General features: G+C 35.2%; 1 protein-coding gene and 1 long non-coding RNA gene across 2 annotated transcripts in view; both read right to left on the reverse strand.

Moving 5' to 3' along the window:
- Positions 1 to 3,998: 3,998 nt before the first annotated feature.
- LOC111871844 (phosphotriesterase-related protein) lies at positions 3,999 to 10,642 on the reverse strand. Its single transcript, XM_023865215.2, has 7 exons — positions 10,228 to 10,642; positions 9,685 to 9,844; positions 8,301 to 8,491; positions 7,418 to 7,576; positions 6,123 to 6,287; positions 5,104 to 5,321; positions 3,999 to 4,584 (listed from the first exon to the last, which is right to left on the reverse strand). The coding sequence occupies exons 1-7, from the start codon at positions 10,247 to 10,249 to the stop codon at positions 4,444 to 4,446; spliced, it is 1,056 nt and encodes a 351-aa protein (XP_023720983.1). The 5' UTR covers positions 10,250 to 10,642; the 3' UTR covers positions 3,999 to 4,443.
- A 1,711-nt stretch (positions 10,643 to 12,353) lies between these two features.
- Positions 12,354 to 15,780, reverse strand: part of LOC111871830 — a 5,789-nt gene continuing 2,362 nt past the window's right edge. The window contains exon 3 of the long non-coding RNA XR_002844104.2: positions 12,354 to 12,490. This is a non-coding gene — a long non-coding RNA (uncharacterized LOC111871830). The remainder of the gene's footprint in view (positions 12,491 to 15,780) is intronic.

A 15,780-nucleotide genomic window follows, 5' to 3' on the forward strand; every position in this document is an offset into this window, starting at 1 on the left:
AATGCGGAAAGTGTCCTCCAGGTGGGTTCCACGAATTTTGGCGGATGACCACAAGGCTGCACGCATGGCAATGATGAAGGCATGAATGGGACTTTCTTTTCATCAACTGTGACAATGGATGAGACATGGATGCCGTTTTTCAATTCGCTATTGCATCAGCAATTTTCCAGTGGTCAAAACAGACTCCTACAGAAGCGTTCGCAGCGGCCATGGAATCATGGCGTCGACGTTGTGAAAAATGTGTACGGCTGCAGGGAGATTACGTTGAAAAGTGACAGAAGTTTCAAATTTTTTGTATGATTATTGTGTGAGAAAAAAAATCGGAGACCTTAGAACTTGAACGCACAACATACTGTGAAGCTTCACTAAAAATTTCTGTTTTTGATGCAGAATATGAAATTTCATTTTCAAAAAGAAAACCACCATGTGAGGTTTTTTTGAGATCTTCAAGTTTAATTTGCTCCTCTTCGTTGGAGATGGGAGAAATGGAAACTTGATGAACTACTGCCATCTTTAGGCACTCGTCTGGAACTAGATAGTCTGAGCAGTCTCGAACGAATCTCAATACAAATATCGCATTTGCATGAATCAATCGCAAAGTATCGAATCACAAATAGGTGAACCAATCACACAACCCAGCCGACCCAGCCCACCCAGCCTACCCAGTGCCGGAGGTTTTGGGTTGTTTGGGTTTTTGCGGTTGTGTTCTGCGTATTATGTTGTAATTGTGGTGGAATGTTCAGTTAAATGGTAAGTATGAATTTTTAACTGATGATGTGAAACGAGTCGACGTTACTCACGAAGTTAAGTCTCCTTGTTAATTTTGTATATGTATAGTATGCATACTACGCCGAATGAAATCAGAAATGTGTATGAAGTCGAGAAGTGTTGCTGCGATATTTCATCGAAATCATATTTCTTTATGTCAAGCATTTTTCGGTGTAGCTAAATAGGAAGCATTTGAGACATGTGACAGGACTACTTACAGGATAGTATTATTTCAAAGGACACTATTACAACTACGATCAGTAAGTAAGTAGTCCCTTCTAGGAAAGGTGCCATGACAAAAGCAACATACACTTGTATATCCTATATGATTTTAAGGTATTAGCTAAATTCACGTTTTATCACTTGGGACTCCATTTCATAAAATCCAGTAACTCTCGAAAGCCCCACTAAGATCTGCTTTGCTCTTCTCTGTGTTAACAGCATAGTGATGGTTTTGTTTTATGATCTATTGTGGTTCAGTAGAAGTGGCACTTACAGTGACAGATCCCTCTTATTCTTATAGAAGAGATCTCACTTCCTAAACTAAAATGCTGGTAACACAGAATCAATATATGGTTATGACTGCCATCAGAGCTTGAAGCAAAGTACTGCTGTGCTGGCTTGAAGGCCAGTAGTAAACTGTTCCTTATCTGTGCCCTACTCAGACCCAACCAAACACAGTACTGTAAAAAAAGTAAAGATATCCCTGTAGCAGGCCGTGGAGAACCTTAGGTTTATGAGACATCGAGGCTCCCACATTTTCTAGACAGTTGGCTCACAGATGGTGGTAAGGTTGTCAGCCTTACGTGCCGGCTGCCCTTTATCCCCAGGAAGATTCTTGGTATTCATCTCTGTTAGAGGCTGAGTTTATCCCAGGGCCATAGTGCAGCTGGAAGGATTAGGTCAGTTGAAAAACCCAGTGACTTCATCAAGAATCAAGCCCGTGACCTTCCGGCTTGTAGCATAGTGCCTCAACCAACTATAGTACTACGTGCCCTCAAACAAATCACTATGCTTCAACTAAAGTCTGGGCCTGCAAAAGGACAAACTTCAGACTATTGGATGCATGGCAGATTGTGATCAGATGTTGAGCACAACCCCATCAATCTAATCTAAATCTTTTACAGTCTACTGCATTAGGTGCAGCAAAGGTTCAACAAATGACATTCTTAACTAGTTATCATTTGCTACCTTAAAGATGTCTTCAGATTGTAGGTATTTCTCTTTTTTTTTTTGTGGGTTATTTTATGATCTGTCAGTATCGCAGACTATATAGCATGACATATGACTGATGAATTGGAAAATATGTGGTAGGAGGCGATCATGGTGTAGTTGAAATACTATCCCATCCTTTGCTTGGAATCACTGAGGAAATCTGTGATAAACTTCAATGAGAATAGCTGGTGTCCCAGCCAAGATTTTAAGTGAGCATCTCTTAAGTACAAGTCTAGGGTGTTACCACTAAACCAACCAATTCAGTAATACTGGTACTGTACAAACATGTATGCTGTATGTGTTGTTATAGCACTGTTTGTGTCAACAGTATTAATTCTGTGATTTTATGTTTCAGGCTTTTGGATGATTAAGTTTGTAAGCAATAAACTAGAATCATTGGGTTCTGTGGTTATTGACCGAAGACCACAAAGATCAGCGAAAAGCCATCACCTTAGAACTGCTGCAGAGATATCGACATGAAGGTGATGATTTTTTGCTGTGTGTTGTGACAGGTGATGAAAGCTGGTTTCACCATTTCGAGCCTGAAACGAAACAGCAGAGTTTGGAATGGCACCATTTACATTCTCCATCAAAGAAGAAGCTAAAGACAGTGCTATCAGCTGTGAAGGTGATGGGCACAGTCTTCTGGGATGCAGAGGGGTTTATTCTGGCCAAATTCCTGGAACCTGGGCAAACCATCAATGCTGCTGATTATGTCCAGATGCTGCACATGCTCCGTCATGCATTGCGTGATAAATGTCCGGGACGAAACATCATCATCCTGCATGACAATGCTCGCCCCCATGCCGCTTGCCTCACATTGGAAGCAATTGCAAAGGTGGGGTGGGAAGTTCTTCCACACCCCTCCTATAGCCCTGATCTGGCACCCTCCGACTACCATCTTTTTGGATTTGTGAAGGATCAGCTGCATGGACAACGTTTTGAGACAAGGGAGGCAGTTCAGAAAGCAGTGAGTCAGTGTCTTCGGATGGCTGGAACGGAATTTTACAGAAGGGGAATTTTCAAACTCCCAGAACGCTGGGAGAAATGTGTACAAAGAAGTGGCGATTATGTGGGAAAGTAAAGAAAGGTCTGTAGATTGAGGTGGTGTATTTGGTTTGTCAATAATAAAGCATGTTTACAAAAAATTGTTGCTCATGACTTTCAGTACGGCCCTCGTATATGCTGTATGTGTTGTTATAGCACTGTTTGTGTCAACAGTATTAATTCTGTGATTTTATGTTTCAGGCTTTTGGATGATAAAGTTTGTAAGCAATAAAGTAGAATCAAAGAAGAAAATGTTAAAAATATAAAGGCAATAAAAAGATCTTTAGTGGTATATAAAAACAATCTGTGGTTCTAGTGTGCAAGCGAACTATACCAACCGCTGCTTGTCAGCAAAGTTAGTGCCAACTTTACCAAATAGAGGGTGTTGCATTGTCAGAGCAATGAATCCCCACAGCCGTTAATTTCGGTTTTCCAGACTGGACTTCAGTAATAAGCTTAAAAATTAAGTGAGTTAATTTTGAAAATTTTTGTAAAGGAATATCATTATTGATGTCCATATATTATTTAGGCCTGCTCAGGAAGCAATGATGTTATCATTGAAAATTTTAAATAATATATTACAGAATTTTGATATGTGATGTCACTTGAGAAGTTGGCCCCATTTTGTTATACTTTATCCCTGTCCACGTGTTACTGTTATTGCGTTGTTTTGACCCTTGACATTTTGTTTTTAGCATATATTTTTTTAAATGATGTAAAAACTAGGGGGGTAGTTTTTAAATTAATAATCTCTGTCCTTACTGTTATCAGCACATGGAAAAATATATATATATAAGATTAAGTCCTGAGGTAGTGGTATACTTGTTTTCTTTAAGACAGTTTATCCTTGTGAACTTTGTATCTTCAAGGAAGATATTAAAATGACACAAAACTATATTTTCTATTTTTATTCTTTTTTACTACATTAAGGCAAAATATGTATTTTATTAAATTCTTTATAAAAAGAAAAACATCAGTGTTCTTTACTTTATTTGTTACTTTAAATTAAATCACAAATAACATTTAGCCTTTTCAGTGCCAATACCAACTATGTTCATTTCCAGTTGTATTTTTTCCTTCACTTTGACGTTGAAGACATTCATGTGGAGTTACCCCATGCTCAACAAACCCACCCTTACTCCCATTACCATGCTCTATATTGGGCCATATCAGATGGCTATTAACATTTGTTAAAAACTTAATGTTATTCTTCCACAGTGACTAATATGAGCAGCAATAATTATAGGTCCAAAAGATGCAGTAATCTCACTTTCTTGCTGGACCATTTATGCTAAAAATAAGGGAATAATACAAGAAATTTTACTATATTTCCATGACATGTATAGAAGTAAAATTAAAGCTTTTCTAAGGGAAATTCTTCCTTTACCATCACCCAAGGTCTGTACAGAGCTACTACTTTTGCCTGTAAGCAAGCCATGTTTTAGGATTTTCTATTGTAATCTTGTCAATCATTGCCTGAGAAATTCCTTTTGTTTTCATCTTTGGTAAGACGTTGTTGAGGATGTGTGAGTATCCATGGCCACCAAATTTGATCTAAAAATTTAAAACATGAGTGAAATTAGCGAACTGCAAAATAAAACATCTCTATAACAGAATTCAGAAATCAGTAAGGCTCTAAACCATAAACTGAATTATTCCCATACTGTGTTGTGTGATGTAAAGATTCGGCCACACAGAGCGTTACGCTATGTTCGCTATACGAACAGAAAAATATCTCCCTTTATTGCCAATGTAACTGGCCACACAGACTTCTGTACGCTATGTTCCCTACGTTAGCTGCGTTGCAGAGAGTACATAGCGTATGTAGTGAACATAGTGTAGCCCTCTGTGTGGCCGAACCTTAACCCTGTATAGTCCAGTAGAAGTGCAGTAATGTTTCAGAGGAATATAATGCCTTCTTCAAGATGTAAAAGTAAGCCAAGCAAGAAACGAACAAGAAGCAGGCAGCAATTGGAGTTTGGTACACATGACTACACAGTGTTACATCCCAGAACACAGTATTCTTCACGGTCATCACTGTGAGAACCTCAAACCCAACATGAAGAACCTTACCAGTCTGTGTTTTGTATGAATATCATGGGCTATAAGAATTCTGTCTTCTTTGCCTGCCTCAATAAGAGAAATCACTTTGTCCATTCTCTGTGCATCAGAAGGCATGTCTGTTGAAAGGCTCATCTGATACAATGAGCATTCAGTCCCAAATAAATCAAACTGACAGTAGGTTCCCAGATTGGAGAACTCTAATATTTCCTCATTCTTAGACATTGTCCCTGTAAAATGTGAACACCATACTTAAAACTGTATGTAACAGTACAATAGCTAAAACAAAATATATTTTCCAAAGGCTATCTTTTCTATTTTCCACATTTTATCAGCCTTGACATTCATTTATCTCAAGTGTAACTGTTGTTGCAAAGCTAGTAAACCTCAGACGGAAAGTCAGTGTACCAGCTGAGATTCTCTGAGCAAGTAAGCTAGAATGCTTTTGATATTGTTTTCAGGAGGTGTCAGTTTCAAATCTTGGCCTGGACACTGATTATCCTGAGGTCTTTTATGGTTTTCCTCAGTTCCTTCATGCAAATGTACATAAAATTAAGGCTTCTTTCAATGTCCCTACATTCCTACGTATTGTACCTAATTTGATTATTTATCTGGTTTGATAGTGTGTTATATTTCAATTATAGGTTAACCATGTCAAGCGTGATTATATATTGTTTACAAATTCTAATCCTTTAGGCATTTGGGCAAAGGAATTTCAAGAATGACATATTTAATGATGTGACTTGTCTGAGTGTTATTGTTGTAGCAATTATGAATGCCAAAAAAAAAAATGCACTATGAAGAAACAGCTGGAATTCAAATCAGACACCGCCCAAATAAAAGTCAGAAGCACTGAACCAACTTTCTAAGCGAAAAAGTTTCAAATACTACCTTATGCCACCTGTTACATTACACTTTAATCTTTTGTACAAAAGGCTGTTGCTATGTGCCATTACACTGCCTGTGATGATGACAATTATTATTACTATTACAGCTTGATCTCCACACATGTATAATTTAAAGTAACTCACGGTCAAGATGTGACATGACTGTCTTCTTGACATCTCCACCAGCTTCTTGGAACAAACGGATTATTTCAAAAGGAGCTTCTGGGTGTCTTCCTGGGTGGAAGCTGACAGGACATCCCAGCTGAGCTTGCACTTCTCCAGTGGCTATGATTGCTCGCTTTTCAAACTCTGAAACAACCATGAATCAAGGATGAATAAGATGATGAGAGAAGAAATGCAGAAATTAGTTTCTTGAGGTCAACATCAGTTCGCACCTTCTTTGAGCCACACAAGAAATTAAAAATAATGACAATTAAAGATGTTAGAAAGTGCAGTAAAATAATCTCTAGACTAGACTCTCATCCCTCAAAGAAATATGATGTTCCAAGTTGGAGGAAGAAAAGAAATACGCAGAGATATTAATCTTTTTAGATTGTACAGTTATCCCAAATTATCTCACAATTCAATGGCCTCATTTCTTGTATCTTCTGTGGATTTAAGAATTCATTAAAAGTTCAGGTACTCTGTATATTAAGTCATGGCAGAACATTTTGTTGACTACTTAATGGTCGTGAGTATGACACCATGCAGTTAGGTTGGATTAGAGTGGATTACATTGGGCACTGAATGGCCCTTCCACTGTGACTGTCTACAGTCTGTTGCATCCCATGTCTAAGATTAATTCTCTAGCATGTACCTGTCTAAGGAAGTACACAGTTTCACATCCAGAAAACTGTAATCTTCATAGGCACATCTGTGAAAACCTCAAATCTCACATGTTTAATGAAGTTTTGTTAGTTGCAGAGATTATGAATGTTGTATCAAGAGATAGTAGGATTGTTATGAATAATTCAAATTTCATCAGTTTACTTAAAAAAGCAACTTATGCAAAAATTTATTTATGACATAAAACACAGATGTTAAAGTACATAACTTTAATGTGTGCGTATTTCTTGATTAGCTAAATATTTATTGAGGTGGAAGACAAAATAATTTCTGATTCCACATATTGTGATGTTTTCAACATGGTTGGCTTACTTTGACCAGGTACAGGGAGGCATCGAGAAAAGGGTAAAGAGCCCTCAAGAAATTGCGATGAAAAGACTGTTAGAAAATAGAAGAGTTTGAAGATTTTTCACCCATTAACCAGAATAAAACCAAAAAATGATTCAAGGAGGAGATGGAGAAGAGGACAAAGAAAGATGGTGATAATGATCTGTATTTATAATAATTGAAAATTCAGTCCAGTGAAGTATGTAGTAGAACAAAGAATGCATTTGAAAAATATGTGTTCTCCATTGCGCACTTGTTAAACCCACCATGAAGTGGCCATCCACTTCCGACTTCTCCAATGAATCCACATTTAACATCGGGTTGGTCTACACAGCCAGTTGTGAGTTCGTTAACCATTAAGCTGCACATTTCTTCCTTTGACAGTGCCAACACACTTGGAGGCTGAACAAAGTAGATGTAATGACCTAGAGCAGTACCCAGTACATTAATGTAATGACAGCTCAAACTGTTTTCTTGTCATGATTCTGTACATTCTGTTTATTCTACAGAGAATTGCATGGAATTGACACATAAGGGAGTGTGGGGAGAATTTCTTGATTTGTGGTCTCAAAGGATTGTGGTAAAACAAGATTACTTTCTTGGTTCTCAAGTTGATACCACAGCCCACCCCACCCACATTTTAAAACTTAGTTCATGCTAAGGAAAACTTATGAAAAATGTTTTCAGTATGAAACATTAGTAACACGTGCTATACAATCAAATAAATCAAGAACATAGATACAGAGACAGGTAACTTGTAGGATTTAAACATAGATGGAAGGATAATATTAAAATGGATTTGTGAAGGCACAAAATGCATTGAATTTGTATCAGGTGAGACATTTGTGCACACATTGATGAACATTTGAGTTCCATAAGAAATGAGAAACTTCTTGATCAGAAGAACATTATTCAGCTGCTCAAATAAGACCCTCCTATGGTGTTGCTTGTAGCAGAGGGCACTAATAACTTCAGTGCCCTTCCTACTGTGAAAAGTAAAGATAGAAGTATGATTAGTTTCTAGTGAACAAGTATATCCTATAAAAGGTAATAGAAATTTAAAAAATATTCACATAATAAATAATAAAACTATTAATACAATTTTACTGTGTAGCAAATAACAGGGTTAAAAATCTGCTTCATCCATACCTGTACCAGCAATGACATGTATTCCTGTCCTTTCACTAACTTCTCTAAGGAACTTCATATTTCTCTGTAGACCATGGCTCGAATTCTCTACAACTGTCCCACCTCCAAACTCTTTGTACAGTTTCATCTCATGCAGAACTGCTGCATGAGTTTCAGCATCATTAAATATGCAGTTGTATTTACTACTGTACCTGTATCAGTAACATTAATTAGTTCTTGTAAGACTATTCCTATATGACAAGCTTGGGGTCTCCAATTAGTTAGTCTTAGAGATCTCTAAACTTGATCACAGTGCTTAACTCAGCATCAGTTCTGTGTTGTGGCAGAGAAGTAGAGTTATGGTTGGGAGCTGAACCTTCTACAATAGCAGAAGAAGTTTTTATTACATGATAATTAAAACTACCTGCCTTTTAGTCAACTAATTATTTTATTCAGTCTGAAGTCAACACATTTTATGAAATCTGTACCTGTACATGGAACAAGGACAGAAAACATTCTCAAAAGTGTGTGTCCTGGATAATAGTTCTTGCGATACTCTAATCGGTGTTGGGACAGGATAATGATGAGCTTGCACCCTAAGCAGGGTTGACACAACACACATGGACCAAGCAGCTGCCTGAAGTGACATATTTACAGCACCCTTTTTAGGTGTTGTCTTAAATATTTTCATCACAGTGTCTGGGAATGTTATGTTACTATTTGTGATAAATTTTTGAGAAACCTGAGCATTATATGGGGCAGAATTTCTTATCTCCAGGTGTGGCAATTAGGTTTGCATCATCCCTAATCATAAGGAAATAAGGGTTGCAACATCATTTTCCTAAGACATATCAGATGCTCATGGAAATGATCCACTCTTGTCTGGTTATCTGATTTTTAAATCTGTAACCAATCAAAGGCAGTTGCTTCAACTTTGAGTCTATTTTTTCTAACATTTCTTGTTCACTATTCCCACTGGCCCAAATTAGGATCTGTACCATCTCCCCTTCCCAAGAACATGTATCTGTATCTGAATGCTGAATTGATTTATGATTTATTTAGCAATGTTGTCAATACCTCTGACTGTACAGTATTGAACAGAAGGGTGATTATTGATAAATGAATTATAAAACATATGGAAGGAATTGATCATGGCCTAATTCAAGGTATGCCAGTATCTGCCTTATGAGATTGTAAGAAACCATTAAAAACGTCAGTCAGGATAGTCAGTGTCCTGGAAAGAGCACATTGGAAAAACAGATAATTAAAGCACTCTAAAAATAAAATGGAGACTATAAGATATTGTTAAGATTTTATTCAGGGGGAAAGTTTGCTCAAAACAAAATGTTCGTTTCATGTAAAGTAAGGATCTAAATAATTACACAACAAAATTATATTAACTTACGGATATTGTTTGATAAATCCAACATTCTCAAGTGATATTTTATTTTCAAAGAATGACTTAAGTTGCTCTGGTGGTTCAACATATAGCTGCTGAAAATCCATCGAAAAGTGTTCATGAGTCAATGTTATCCCCAATTCTTCAGGTGAAATTAACCCCAGAACTGAAATTAAAATCCAAACTCAACATCAAGTTAGGTGGCCAATTAAGTTGAATAATTTCTTTTATATCTAAAAACCATAAACAATGTCAAAATTCAGTGACAGGTTAGAAAATTTGATTAGCTTATTTTAAATTCTTCCCAGGGTTACTTTTTGTGAAATATTCATAGAATGCAAATTAGATTACATATTGTAGGCTTACATCATGTTTATAACTATTTGTAAATATTTATGAAGTCCAAAAATAAAAGGTTAAATTGTCATACTGGTTAATGAATGCATTTAAAATAGAATGTATGAACAGAAACTTTTTAAAAATTCTTAAAACTCCTTTGTATAAGTTTATTCAGCTTTAAACATATCATAATAATATTATAAAATATACCTGTCTGCACTTTGCTGCTCATGATTGTGGAGTAATGATGCAGTTTCACAGGCTGAGGTTAGATATGAACAATACCAAAAATCTCAGTTATATAAGAGGTAGTGGGGAGGGGTCAATGTTCACCTTATACCGGTTATCTCTTAACAACGAATGTAAGGTTTAGTTTTATAATGATACAACACAGAACGATCACATAACACATATGTACATTTCACACTGCTTTCTTTTGTGTCGTTTTCCTTAACAGCACACAGTTAACCTCAAACAATTAACACGTGTGTGATAGCAGCCAGACTTCAATGCCTTTTGGATACTGAACAAAGTGTGCTAAATTTTTTTGCATTAGCTCATCGTAGCTAGAGAGATAATTAAAACCCTAGACTGAGAACATAACTGTACGTTTGGTCTCTCACACTACGTGTATATTTCATGGTCCCAACAGTGTAACCCAAACAAAGCTATGAATAAGTTCCCATTATGAACAAAAACAGAATGTAATAATTAAAATACAGAATTTGTAAAGCTGTTAATTATATTATACAACACTTTAACAAGTTCCTGAAGTTGTACTGGCCTCTGAAATTTTCAATAATAAATTTCTAATAAAATTTACTTTCATTATATTCTAAAAAGATGATTCTTGAAATAACATTATCTTGTAAAAATTATAACATTTAATCCTACTTCCATAACATTTAATAGTTCAAGTACTCTGTGTATGAAGTCAGGCAGAACACATTTTGTTGACTATTTAATGATCATGATTGTGACACCATGCAGTTAAGTTGGATTAGAGTGGTTTACATTGGGCACTGAATGGCCCTTCCACTGTGACTATCTACAATCNTTTTACTATGTGGGAACATCCCACATTATCACGCATTTCTGCAACGCTCGCTCTTCACATCACTTTTCACCATCACGCGCGCTAACCAATCAGATTGCTTCAAACGATCGCATTTATACTACGCNATAAGGAACAACACAGTTTCACATCCAGAAAACTGTAATCTTCATAGGCAACTGTGAAAACTTCAAATCTCACATATTTAATTATATTAGTTGCAGAGATTATGAATGTTGATTGTTATTAAGGTAACTGTAAGGATGTGGGATAGAACCTGATAATCTAGATGAAAGATGTTGGAATTCTGTGCCTGAAGTAATAAGTTTGAGATTGTTTGAGTCCAGTATATATATATATTTCTGCATGCCTTCCTTACCTCGTGTCAAATCCAGAGCTCTATGAATTGAGGAATTACAAGACCCTCCTGGTTAACCTACTTACTTCTGGCTTTACAGCCCTCTGAGATTGAGCTCCTGTATGGCAGATGCCCATTTGTCTCTATTATTTGCCTTTTATCTTGATCTCTTTGCTGTCAGCTCTCATAAATCAACTTCTCCATTTTCCAGCCATCTCTTGTCACTTCTTCTACCTTCTGGTTTCTTTTCAAAACCTTTCTTAGCCACCCTATATAGTTCAGGCTCTTACAATCCCTTGCTCAATTACTGGTGGGTGCAACCTTAAAATTTTCTGATTCCATGGTTTGGGGGACATCTTGTGAATGTTGTATTAATTATCGTCCATTATATGTAAGCAGTGTCCATCTTTTAGTGCACTCAATTTTACTTATTACTTCACAACATGGCACTGTAGTGCCGAAACATGTTGTGAAGTAATAAGTAAAATTGAGTGCACTAAAAGATGGACACTGCTTACATATAATGGACGAAGATCAGTGCAACAGGATGCTAAAATACAACATTATGAGTTGTATTAATTACCCTTCCTGTTCCATAATATGTTAGGAAATTCTTCAGTAGCTGAGCGATAGGCAGCTTCTCAAAAGGATTCAGCTCCAAAGAGTTATACGATACATGATTTGACACTCCCCCGCAATGTAATGAGTAAATGTAAAGTAAAAGGAAATAATTAATGAACTGCTACATCATATGATAACTGTATTGACATGAAGCATTAAACACTTTTAAAGAATTTGATGACTTTGTTTAATAAAGAGACTGATTTTATTTATTTATGTATTTACTTCATATCCATGAATCATTATACATGATATAGGACAAGTCAAATACTTTACAATACAATAAATAATAATAATATAATAATATACTAAGATAATAATGAAATGATGATTCCAATAATAGAACTGATATAATCGTTTAACACACGACACCGTTGTATGCCTCAAGACCCAATCCTTCTATCCCGGCACAAAATACCCTGGTATCCTCGATTTTGTTCCTGTAAGAAAAAATACAGAACAGGGCAGTAGGCATTCCTATAACATGTACTAATATTAAAATCTACAAGTTAATTATTCTTGAAATATATGTTTACAAGTGATTAGAACTAGGATTTGTCCCCAAACAAGAGAAACTCGTCTATACTATAGAAACAATGATCAAGTAGGAATGTTTTCAAAGTCTTTTTAAACTTGTATAGTACTGGTATCCCTTTAATATATTGTGGCAATTGATTTAACATACGAAGTCCAATATTATTGAAATTGTTTTTGTATAGACTCATATTACATGTCACTATAAACAAGTCATCTTTTCTCCTTGTATTGTTTGAATGTATTCCTGAACTGTTTATGAAAACATTCAAATTGGTTTTTATGTAAACTAGAATTTTATATATGCAGACATTATAAAGGTAATATATGTAACGATTTAAAGATATTGTTTACAATGAATAGTTTTTGGGATTTGTATCACAGCTCTAATAGCTCTCTTCTGCAACCTAAAGATCAATTTTGCGTTTCCTGAATTTCACCAAAATATCAATCCATATAATGACAAAGATTGAAAATGAGCATAACATAAGGTGTGAACAGTCTCTAACCCTGATGCTCTTTTGACTATTCGTAAGGCAAAACATATTTTACATAATTTATTTGCTAGTTGTTGGGTATGTGCAGACCACCTTAGATTCTTATCCAGCCAAACTCCCTTTGTATATTCTGTATAATTGATGACTGCATCAAAGAGCTTTATTCATGGGCATTTGACTTGCACTTTTTGAGGTTGATGAAAGGATATTTCTATTGTTTTTTCTTTATTAATAATTAATCTATTCCGTTCAAACCACTCTGTAAGTGCATTTATTGTTTTATTTATTTTCCTTTGGACATCATTAGCACTATTTCCTGCTATAAGAATACTAGTATCGTCAGAAAAAAACGTTGGTCTTCCATGTTCAATGTCGGCTTCTAGATCATTGATATATAGCAAAAACAACACTGGTCCGAGAACAGAACCTTGTGGGACTCCATGTCTTATGGCTGTCTTTCGCGATAGATAGCTAGTGATTTCATTAGTTTCCTTCCATCTATATGTAATTTCCACTATTTGTTCCCTGTTTTCTAGATATGATTGAAACCATTTTAGTGCAACCCCTCTTATTCCCATTCTTGTCATCTTCCTTAGCAATATAGCATGATTAACTAAATCAAATACCTTTGACAGATCCAGAAATATCCCTATACTTATTTGCCTCCATCCAATGATTTGTAGACCCCTTCTATAAACTCTGCAGCTGCAGTATTTGTTGATTTCCTTTTACAGAAACCATGCTGTTTATTGTTAATTATGCTGTGATTATTCAGAAACGATAAAAGTCTTTTATGTATGATTTTTTCAATTATTTTTTAAAAAAGGAGAAATCAGTGAAACTGGTCTATGATTCCCAACTTTTGTATCACATTCTTTCTTATATAAAGGTTTCACTTTTGCAATTTTTGGTTGATCTGGAAAATGTCCAGTTGAGAGTGACAGATTTCAAAGCAGTTGTTATTTTTGGATAACATTTTTTAATAATATACTCTGGAATATCATCTATTCCCTTTGATTTTTTATTACTCAATCCTTTAATTATGCCTGCTACTTCCTCTTCATTAGCTGGGGTTAAGAACACACTGTTACTATTATATTTTACTATATTGACATTAACTTAACTGGTTTTTGATAATGGATTGCCACTCAATATCTTTTGGGCAATACTGGTATAGTATTCATTAAAGACATTGGCTATAGCTTTTGGATCCTGTATATTTACTTCATTCTCACTTATTTCAATATTCTTCGTAACTTTTTTCTGTTTACCTAGTTCCATCTTATCTAGGTCCCACATGGCTTTTGATTTATTCCCTGATGCTCTTATTCGCATGTTATTAGTTATTTTTGTTTTGCTTCACTGATAACTTTGTTGTATAATTTTTGTAATGACAATAGTATTCTTTAAATTCTTCTGGCATATATCCTTCTTTCATTAGACTACCTTTATCGTCTATTGACTTGAGTCTATTCCCCAATACCCTTATTCCTGATGTAACCCATTTATTTTCCTGCTGTTTAGGTTTTACCCATTTTTTATGCATAGCTATATCATAATAATACTGTAAAGTACCTAAAAATTCATTGTCTGTCTTGTTTGCCGAATTTTGCTTAAAAACAAACTCCCAAGTCTCTTTTTCTAGTGGATAGTTTAGGTATTGTACATTCTCTTCCCTGTAAGATCTAGCTATTCTGTATTCTTCCTTTAGTCTAACTTGCCCCTTTTTATTCTTATACTGCATCTGTATTTGTAGTATCTGTGCTTTATGGTCAGAAAATACTGTTTCAATCACCTTAAGATTGTATCCCCATAAGCCCTTGTTCAATATTATTTGATCTATTGCTGTTTGACCTCTAGGTCCTATTCTCGTTGGGACATCAACTATTGCTTACATACATACATACATACATACATGCTTGCAAGCCATATGAGTTTAACATTGTCTGTAGTTGTAGATTTCCTCTTCTTCCTAGGAAATCTATGTTGAGATCACCTACAATAATGATGCTCTTCCCTTTATTTATTTAATTATTAATTATTGTGTCCATGGTTTCAATAAATATATAAATATTACTGTTTGGAGTTCTATATACACAGATAATATTGTATTAAACTGGATAAGTTTGATTATACTAGCCTCAAAGTGTTCTTCTTGATTCAAGTTATCAAAGAAGTTATAGGGCTTTGCTTCTAGATTTGTTTTGACATAGACTCATGAGCCTCCATGCTGCTTATTTTTCCTACAGAATTTTGATATGAGGGAATAGTTTTCAAAATTGTAATAATCTATTTCTTTTTCCTCTAACCAATGTTTGGTGATACATAGTACATCCAACCTTGCTGCTTTATCTGTTAGTAGCACCTCCATATGTAGCTTTTTATTACTCGTTTTGATGGAATACCTGAATGTTTGCATTGACTTCATTATTATTATTATTATTATTCTTGAGGATACCAGCACCGACCAGCACTATTCTTATCTATGAAAACAAGTTTACTTAGCTTTATTTTGGGCCCCCTTGTCTGATTGACATTCAATTTAATTCAATTTTATTTCATCCATGAATCATTATACATGATATGGGACAAGTCAAAGATTAATATTAATACTAATACTAAATAGTAATAAGAATATAATAATACAGAAATAGTATGCCAAATTATAATAAATGATGATGATAATAATAATAATAATA

This window comes from Cryptotermes secundus, unplaced genomic scaffold, assembly GCF_002891405.2.
Source record: "Cryptotermes secundus unplaced genomic scaffold, Csec_1.0 scaffold1242, whole genome shotgun sequence".
NCBI lineage: Eukaryota > Metazoa > Arthropoda > Insecta > Blattodea > Kalotermitidae > Cryptotermes > Cryptotermes secundus.